This window comes from Chiloscyllium punctatum, chromosome 17, assembly GCF_047496795.1.
Source record: "Chiloscyllium punctatum isolate Juve2018m chromosome 17, sChiPun1.3, whole genome shotgun sequence".
Taxonomy (NCBI): Eukaryota; Metazoa; Chordata; class Chondrichthyes; order Orectolobiformes; family Hemiscylliidae; genus Chiloscyllium; species Chiloscyllium punctatum.
The window spans coordinates 48,826,958-48,839,589 of NC_092755.1; the positions used below are offsets into that span (position 1 = coordinate 48,826,958).

General features: G+C 61.4%; 1 protein-coding gene across 1 annotated transcript in view; it reads right to left on the reverse strand.

Moving 5' to 3' along the window:
* depdc5 (DEP domain containing 5, GATOR1 subcomplex subunit) overlaps positions 1-12,632 on the reverse strand; it is a 221,816-nt gene that overhangs the window by 162,373 nt on the left and 46,811 nt on the right. Inside the window, 1 exon segment of the mRNA XM_072587095.1 lies at positions 11,560-11,694. Within this exon segment, the coding sequence (XP_072443196.1) occupies positions 11,560-11,694 (135 nt within the window).

A 12,632-nucleotide genomic window follows, 5' to 3' on the forward strand; every position in this document is an offset into this window, starting at 1 on the left:
CCTTACCCACCCCCACACACACACAACGACACCCCACCCACCACACCTTACCCCCCCCACACACATCGACATTCCCACCACACCTTACCCCCACACACACGACATTCCCACCACACCTTACCCCCCCACACACACGACACCCCCACCACACCTTACCCCCCCACACACGACACCCCCCACCTCACCTTACCCCCCCACACACACGACACCCCCACCACACCTTACCCCCCCACACACACACACGACACCCCCACCACACCTTACCCCCCCCCACACACACACACGACACCCCCACCACACCTTACCCCCCCACACACACACGACACCCCCACCACACCTTACCCCCCCACACACACACCTACACCCCCACCCACACCTTACCCCCCAACATCACCCACACACACGACACCCCACCACACCTTACCCCCAACACACACGACACCCCCCACCACACCTTACCCCCACAACACACGACACCCTCACCACACCTTACCCCCCCACACACACACGACACCCCCACCACACCTTACCCCCCCACACACACACACGACACCCCCACCACACCTTACCCCCCCCCACACACACACGACACACCCCACCACACCTTACCCCCCCACACACGACACCCCACCACACCTTACCCCACACACACACACACGACACCCCCACCACACCTTACCCCCACACACACACACACGACACCCCTCACCACACCTTACCCCCCCCACACACACACACAACACCCCCACCACACCTTACCCCCCCCACACACACACCGACGCCCCCACCACACCTTACCCCCCCACACACATGACATTCCCACCACACCTTACCCCCACACACACGACATTCCCACCACACCTTACCCACACACCACATGACATTCCACCACACCTTACCCCCCACACACACGACATTCCCACCACACCTTACCCACACACATGACATTCCCACCACACCTTACCCCCCCACCGACACCACACGACATTCCCACCACACCTTACCCCCACACACACACGACATTCCCCCACACACCTTACCCCCACACACACACACAGACACCCCCACCACACCTTACCCCCCCACACACACACACACGACATTCCCACCACACCTTACCCCCACACACACACGACATTCCCACCACACCTTACCCCCACACACACACACGACATTCCCACCACACCTTACCCCCACACACACACGACATTCCACCACACCTTACCCCCACACACACACACGACACCCCCACCACACCTTACCCCCACACACACGACACCCCCACCACACCTTACCCCCACACACACACACGACACCCCCACCACACCTTACCCCCCCACACACACACACAACACCCTCACCACACCTTACCCCCACACACACACACACGACACCCCCCACCACACCTTACCCCCACACACACACACGACACCCCCACCACACCTTACCCCCACACACACGACACCCCCACCACACCTTACCCCCCCACACACACGACACCCCCACCACACCTTACCCCCCCACACACACACACGACACACCCACCACACCTTACCCCCCCACACACACGACACCCCCACCACACCTTACCCCCCCACACACACACGACACCCCCACCACACCTTACCCCCACACACACACACGACACCCCCACCACACCTTACCCCCACACACACACACACGACACCCCCACCACACTTACCCCACACACACACACACACGACACCCCACCACACCTTACCCCCCCACACACACGACACCCTCACCACACCTTACCCCCCACACACACACGACACCCCACCACACCTGACCCCCCCACACACACACGACACCCCCACCACACTGACCCCCCCACACACACACACGACACCCCCACCACACTACCCCCCCACACACACACACGACACCCCCACCTCACCTTACCCCCCCACACACACACACGACACCCCCCACCACACCTTACCCCCCCCACACACACGACACCCCCACCACACCTTACCCCCCCACACACACACACGACACCCCCCACCACACCTTACCCCCCCACACACACACACGACACCCCCACCACACCTTACCCCCCCACACACACACACGACACCCCCACCACACCTTACCCCCCCCACACACGACACCCCCACCACACCTTACCCCCCACACACACGACACACCCACCACACCTTACCCCCCCACACACGACACCCCCACCACACCTTACCCCCCCACACACACACGACACCCCCACCACACCTTACCCCCACACACACACACGACACACCCCCACCACACCTTACCCCCCCCCCACACACACGACACCCCCCACCACACCTTACCCCCCCACACACACGACACCCCCACCACACCTTACCCCCACACACACACGACACCCCCACCACACCTTACCCCCCCCCCCCACACACACGACACCCTCGCCACACCTTACCCCCCCACACACACACACAACACCCTCACCACACCTTACCCCCCACACACACACACGACACCCCCAACCACACCTTACCCCCCCCACACACACGACACCCCCACCACACCTTACCCCCACACACCACGACACCCCCACCACACCTTACCCCCACACACACAACACCCCCACCACACCTTACCCCCACACACACGACACACCCACCACACCTTACCCCCCCCACACACGACACCCCCACCACACCTTACCCCCACACACACACACGACACCCCCACCACACCTTACCCCCCCACACACACGACACCCCCACCACACCTTACCCCCACACACACACACGACACCCCCACCACACCTTACCCCCCCACACACACACGACACACCCCACCACACCTTACCCCCCCACACACACACACGACACCCCCACCACACCTTACCCCCCCACACACACACACGACACCCCCACCACACCTTACCCCCCACACACACACACCGACACCCCCACCACCACACCTTACCCCCCTCCCCCACACACACGACACCCCCACCACACCTTACCCCCACACACACGACGACACCCCCACCACACCTTACCCCCCCACACACACACACACACGACACCCCCACCACACCTTACCCCCCCCACACACGACACCCCCACCACACCTTACCCCCCCACACACACGACACCCCCACCACACCTTACCCCCCCACACACACACACAACACACCCTCACCACAACTTACCCCCCACACACACACGACACCCTCACCACACCTTACCCCCCCCCCCCCACACACACACACACGACACCCTCACCACACCTTACCCACCCCCCACACACACGACACCCCCACCACACCCTGACCCCCCCACACACACACACGACACCCCCACCACACCTTACCCCCCCACCACACACACGACACCCCACCACACCTTACCCCCCACAACACACACACGACACCCCCACCACACCTTACCCCCACAACACGACACCCCACCACACCTTACCCCCCCACACACACACGACACCCCCACCACACCTTACCCCCCCCCCCACACACACGACACCCCCACCACACCTTACCCCCCACACACACACACGACACCCCCACCACACCTTACCCCCCCCCCAACAGACACACGACACCCCCACCACACCTTACCCCCCACACACACACACGACACCCCCACCACACCTTACCCCCCCCCACACACTACACACACGACACCCCCACCACACCTTACCCCCCCACACACACACCGACACCCTCACCACACCTTACCCCCCCACACACACACACAACACCTCACCACACCTTACCCCCCCCACACACACACGACACACCCCTCACCACACCCTTACCCCCCCCACACACACACACAACACCCTCACCACACCTTACCCCCCCACACACACACACGACACCCCTCACCACACCTTACCCCCACCACCCACACACACACACACACAACGACCCTCACCACACCTTACCCCCCCCACACACACACACGACACCCCCCACCACACCTTACCCCCCCACACACACACACGACACCCTCACCACACCTTACCCACCCCCCACACACACGACACCCCCACCACACCTGACCCCCCCACACACACACACGACACCCCCACCACACCTTACCCCCCCCCACACACGACCACCACACTACCCCCACCACACACACGTACCACCCCCCCCACACACACACACGACACCCCCACCACACCTTACCCCCCCACACACACACGACACACCCACCACACCTTACCCCCCCACCACACACACACGACACACCCACCACACCTTACCCCCCCACACACACACGACACCCCACCACACCTTACCCCCCCACACACACACACGACACCCCCACCACACCTTACCCCCCCCCACACCACACACACGACACCCCCACCACACCTTACCCCCCCACACACACACACGACACCCCCACCACACCTTACCCCCCCACACACACACACGACACCCCCACCACACCTTACCCCCCACACACACACACGACACCCCCACCAACCTTACCCCCCCACACACACACGACACCCCACCACACCTTACCCCCCCACACCACACACACGCACACCCCACGCACACCTTACCCCCCCCACACACACACACGACACACCCCACACCACACCTTACCCCCCCACACACACACACGACACCCCACCACACCTTACCCCCCCACACACACACACGACACCCCCACCACACCTTACCCCCCACACACACACGACACCCCCACCAAACACCTTACCCCCCCCCACACACACACACGACACCCCCACCACACCTTACCCCCCCACACACACACACGACACCCCCCACCACACCTTACCCCCCCCCACACACACACGACACCCCCACCACCCTTACCCCCCACACACACGACACCCCCCACCACACCTTACCCCCAACCCCCCACACCACACACGACACCCCCACCACACCTTACCCCCCCACACACACACACGACACCCCCACCACAACCTTACCCCCCCACACCACACACTCACCACACACGACACCCCCCACCCACACCTTACCCCCCCCACACACACGACACCCCCACCACACCTTACCCCCCCCCACACACACACGACACCCCCACCACACCTTACCCCCCACACACACACACGACACCCCCACCACACCTTACCCCCCCACACACACACTCACGACACCCCCACCACACCTTACCCCCCCACCACACACACTCACACCCCCACACACACGACACCCCCACCACACCTTACCCCCCACACACACGACACCCTCACCACACCTTACCCCCCACACACACACACACGACACACCCACCACACCTTACCCCCCCACACACACGACACACACTACCCCCCACACACACGACACCCCCACCACACCTTACCCCCCCCACACACACGACACCCCCACCACACCTTACCCCCCACACACACACACGACACCCCACCACACCTTACCCCCCCACAACACTGACACCCCCACCACACCTTACCCCCACACACACACACACACGACACCCCCACCACACCTCTACCCCCCCCCACACACACGACACCCCCACCACACCTTACCCCCCCCCCACACACACACACACCACACTACCCCACACACCTTACCCCCACACACACACACACACGACACCCCCACCACACCTTACCCCCCCCCACACACACACGACACCCCCACCACACCTTACCCCCACACACGACACACACACGACACCCCCCACCACAACCTTACCCCCCCACACACACACACGACAACCCCCCACCCACACCTTACCCCACACACACACACACGACACCCCCCGACCACACCTTACCCCCCCCCACACACACACACAGACACCCCCACACACAACCTTACCCCCCCCACACACACACACGACACCCCCACCACACCTTACCCCCCCACACACATGACATCCCCACCACACCTTACCCCCACACACACGACATCCCACCACACCTTACCCCACACACCACAGACATTCCACCACACCTTACCCCCACACACACGACATCCACCCACCACACCTTACCCACACACCACATGACATCCCACCACACCTTACCCCCCAACACACACGACACCCCCCACCACACCTTACCCCCACACACACACGACACCCCCACCACACCTTACCCCCACACACACGACATTCCCACCACACCTACCCACACACCACATGACATTCCCACACCACACCTTACCCCCACACACACACGATCCCACCACAACCTTACCCACACACATAACAGACCCACCACACCTTACCCCCACACACACGACATTCCCACCACACCTTACCCCCACAACACACACACACACGACACCCCACCACACCTTACCCCCCCCCACACACACGACACCCCCCACCACACCTTACCCCCCCACACACGACACCCCCACCACACCTTACCCCCCCACACACACGACACACGACTACACCCCCACCACACCTTACCCCCCCCACACACACGACACCCCCACCACACCTACCTACCCCCACAACACGACATCCCCCACCACACCTTACCCCCCCACACACCACACACACGACACCCCCACCACACCTTACCCCCACCACACCACGACACCCCCACCACACCTTACCCCCCCACACACACACACGACACCCCCACCACACCTTACCCCCCCACACACGACACCCTCACCACACCTTACCCCCCCACACACGACACCCCCACCACACCTTACCCCCACACACACACACACGACACTCCCACCACACCTTACCCCCCACACACACACGACACCCCCACCACACCTCACCCCCACACACACACACACGACACCCCCACCACACCTTACCCCCCCCACACACACGACACCCTCACCACACCTTACCCCCCCCCACACACACACGACACCCCCACCACACCTTACCCCCACACACACGACACCCCCACCACACCTTACCCCCCCACACACACACACGACACCCCCACCACACCTTACCCCCCCACACACGACACCCCCACCACACCTTACCCCCCCACACACACACACGACACCCCCACCACACCTTACCCCCACACACACACACGACACTCCCACCACACCTTACCCCCACACACACACACGACACTCCCACCACACCTTACCCCCCCAAACACACACGACACCCCCACCACACCTTACCCCCACACACACACACAACACCCCCACCACACCTTACCCCCACACACACACGACACCCCCACCACACCTTACCCCCACACACACACAACACCCCCACCACACCTTACCCCCACACACACACACAACACCCCCACCACACCTTACCCCCACACACACACGACACCCCCACCACACCTTACCCCCACACACACACGACACCCCCACCACACCTTACCCCCACACACACGACACCCCCACCACACCTTACCCCCACACACACAACACCCCCACCACACCTTACCCCCCCACACACGACACCCTCACCACACCTTACCCCCCCACACACACACACGACACCCCCACAACACCTTACCCCCACACACACACACGACACCCCCACCACACCTTACCCCCACACACACACACACGACACCCCCACCACACCTTACCCCCACACACACACACGACACCCCCACCACACCTTACCCCCCCCCACACACACACGACACCCCCACCACACCTTACCCCCCCCCACACACACGACACTCCCACCACACCTTACCCCCCCACCCACACGACACTCCCACCACACCTTACCCCCCCACCCACACACACGACACCCCCACCACACCTTACCCCACACACACACGACACCCCCACCACACCTTACCCCCCCACACACACACACGACACCCCCACCACACCTTACCCCCCCACACACACACACGACACCCCCACCACACCTTACCCCCCCACACACACACGACACCCCCACCACACCTTACCCCCCCACACACACGACACTCCCACCACACCTTACCCCCCCACACACACGACACCCCCACCACACCTTACCCCCACACACACACACACGACACCCCCACCACACCTTACCCCCACACACACACACGACACCCCCACCACACCTTACCCCCCCCCACACACACACGACACCCCCACCACACCTTACCCCCCCCCACACACACGACACTCCCACCACACCTTACCCCCCCACCCACACGACACTCCCACCACACCTTACCCCCCCACCCACACACACGACACCCCCACCACACCTTACCCCCCCACACACACACACGACACCCCCACCACACCTTACCCCCCCACACACACACGACACCCCCACCACACCTTACCCCCCCACCCACACACACACGACACCCCCACCACACCTTACCCCCCCACACACACACACGACACCCCCACCACACCTTACCCCCACACACACACGACACCCCCACCACACCTTACCCCCCCACACACACACGACACCCTCACCACACCTTACCCCCACACACATACACGACACCCCACCACACCTTACCCCCCCACACACACACACGACACCCCCACCACACCTTACCCCCACACACACACGACACCCCCACCACACCTTACCCCCCCCACACACACACGACACCCCCACCACACCTTACCCCCCCACACACACACGACACCCCCACCACACCTTACACCCCCACACACATACACGACACCCCACCACACCTTACCCCCACACACACACACGACACCCCCACCACACCTTACCCCCCCACACACACACGACACCCCACCTTACCCCCCAACACACGACACCCCCACAATACCTTACCACGACATATACACACGACACCCCCACCACATGACATTCCCACACCTTACCCAAACACACACGATATCCCCAACACACCTTGCCCCCACACACACAGATGACACCCCCACAACATCATACGCCCACACACCCACACGACACACCCACCATACCTTTCACCCATCACACCTGACCCCCAGGCACACACACGACACCCCCACCACACCTTACCCCCCCACACACACACACGACACCCCCACCACACCTTACCCCCCCACACACACACACGACACCCCCACCACACCTTACCCCCACACACACACACACGACACCCCCACCACACCTTACCCCCCCACACACACACACGACACCCCCACCACACCTTACCCCCCCACACACACACGACACCCCCACCACACCTTACCCCCCCCCACACACACACGACACACCCACCACACCTTACCCCCACACACGACACCCCCACCACACCTTACCCCCACACACACACACACGACACTCCCACCACACCTTACCCCCCCACACACACACACGACACCCTCACCACACCTCACCCCCACACACACACGACACCCCCACCACACCTTACCCCCCCACACACACACACGACACCCTCACCACACCTTACCCCCACACACACGACACCCCCACCACACCTTACCCCCACACACACACACGACACCCCCACCACACCTTACCCCCCCCCACACACACACGACACCCCCACCTCACCTTACCCCCCCCCACACACACACGACACCCCCACCTCACCTTACCCCCCCCCACACACACACGACACCCCCACCTCACCTTACCCCCCCCCACACACACACGACACCCCCACCTCACCTTACCCCCCCACACACACGACACCCCCACCACACCTTACCCCCCACACACACGACATCCCCACCACACCTTACCCCCCCACACACACGACACCCCCACCACACCTTACCCCCCCCCCCACACACACGACACCCCCACCACACCTTACCCCCCCACACACACACGACACCCCCACCACACCTTACCCCCCCACACACACACACACGACACCCCCACCACACCTTACCCCCCCACACACACACGACACCCCCACCACACCTTACCCCCCCACACACACACACACGACACGCTCACCACACCTTACCCCCACACACACACACACGACACCCCCACCACACCTTACCCCCCCCCACACACACACGACACCCCCACCACACCTTACCCCCCCACACACACACACGATACCCTCACCACACCTTACCCCCACACACACACACGACACCCCCACCACACCTTACCCCCCCACACACACGACACCCCCACCACACCTTACCCCCCCACACACACGACATCCCCACCACACCTTACCCCCCCACACACACACGACACCCCCACCACACCTTACCCCCCCACACACACGACACCCCCACCACACCTTACCCCCCCACACACACACACCACACCCCCACCACACCTTACCCCCCCACACACACACACACGACACCCTCACCACACCTTACACCCCCACACACACACACACGACACCCCCACCACACCTTACCCCCCCACACACACATACAACACCCCCACCCACACCTGACCCCCCCACACACACACACACGACACCCCCACCACACCTTACACCCCCACACACACACACACGACACCCCCACCACACCTTACCCCCACACACACACACGACACCCCCACCACACCTTACCCCCCCACACACACACACGACACCCCCACCACACCTTACTCCCACACACACATACGACACCCCCACCACACCTTACCCCCCCACACACACACGACACCCCCACCTCACCTTACCCCCCCACACACACACACGACACCCCCACCACACCTTACCCCCCCCACACACGACACCCCCACCACACCTTACCCCCACACACACGACACCCCCACCACACCTTACCCCCCCACACACACGACACCCTCACCACACCTTACCCCCACACACACGACACCCTCACCACACCTTACCCCCACACACACGACACCCTCACCACACCTTACCCCCACACACACGACACCCTCACCACACCTTACCCCCCCACACACACACACGACACCCCCACCACACCTTACCCCCACACACACACACGACACCCTCACCACACCTTACCCCCACACACACGACACCCCCACCACACCTTACCCCCACACACACGACACCCTCACCACACCTTACCCCCCACACACAATACCCCCACCACACCTTACCCCCACACACACGACACCCCCACCACACCTTACCCCCACACACACGACACCCCTACCACACCTTACCCCCACACACACACGACACCCTCACCACGCACGCTCGCATATGCGACACCCGCACCATACCTTACCCCCCCCCACACACGTTCGCATATGCGACACCCCTACCATACCTTGCACGCGACACCCCCACCACACCTTACCCCACAAACTCAAAATACTCCCACACCTTGCATATGTGACATGATACCCCCATCACAGTCTACACCCATATGCCAAACCCCCAACACACATGTACAGCACTCCCCGTCTCCGACCCGCGTTTACCTCTCACTCCCCCTCCCCATACAGCCACCTTCTGATACCCCACCACAGCTCCATGAGTGTATGACAATCCACCCCCCAATCCCCCCCCCCCCCACACACACACACATCATTCTCCTGCTCCTCAGATGCTGCCTGACCTGCTGTGCTTTTCCAGCATCACGTTCTGAACACAGGTCATCAAACATGACTGAACAGTGGAACATGGAAGCACATCGATGCCTACCATTGTCGATCATCCGTTGCTTGGTAAGAATCATCAGAAGTCGGTCAACTTCAAATACTCCCACTCCAGGTGTGATAACGACAGACATCTGGCCAGTGCGGTCAAAGTTCCTGTTTATGTAATGCTTGTCAAAGACTAAAGGAGGGAAGGAAAGATTTCCCATGAGCAGTGAAACAAATGAGGGACAAGGCCTACGTTAAATTAACCTGCTTCCATCGTATCGTCACAGGTGGCAGCACGTGGCCCAATCAGTTAACCTTATGGGGTTCCGGGTCCCTGAGACGAGACACAATTCATCAACTCCAACGACTGTCAATCTTTGGCGTTCTGGTACATTGCCCACTGTTTCTTAAATTTTAGGCTCAAGTCGACAGAACCTTGGTCTCTCACAGAATCAAGGGACCCTGGAAGCAGCTCAGTAAATCAAGGTCGGCTTGTGATCAGTTATGATGGCACGGTGTACAACAGACTCAAAAGACTGTATATGTATGGCCCACCCCTGCCCTTATTCCTGATGTTCTGAACATGCTCTCTGTCTGCCAGCTATGAAGAGCTCGGATTGGGTTACAAGGGTGAGCACGGAACTCTTGGTCTGTGGTTTTATAAAGAATCATAGAATCCCTACAGAGTAGAAGCAGGCTATTTGGCCCATCGATTCCATACCGCCCCTCCGAAGAGCATCCCACCTGGACCTGACCCAAGACACCACCCCCACCTTGGCCGACAAGCTTGCATTCCCCATGGCTATCCCATCTAGCCTGTACATCCCTAGACACTGTGGGCAACTTAGCATGGCCAATCCATCTAACCTGCATATAGAGTCATAGAGATGGATACCATGGAAACAGACCCTTCGGTCCAATTTGTCCATGCTGACCAGATATCGTAACCTAATCTAGTCCCATTTGCCAGCACCCAGCCCATATCCCTCTCAGCCCTTCCTATTCATAGACCCATCCAGATGCCTTTTAAATGTTGCAATTGTATCAGCCTCCACCATATCCTCTGGCAGCTCAGTCTATACATGTACCACCCTCTGCGTGAAAAAGTTGCCCTTGAGGCCCCTTTTATAT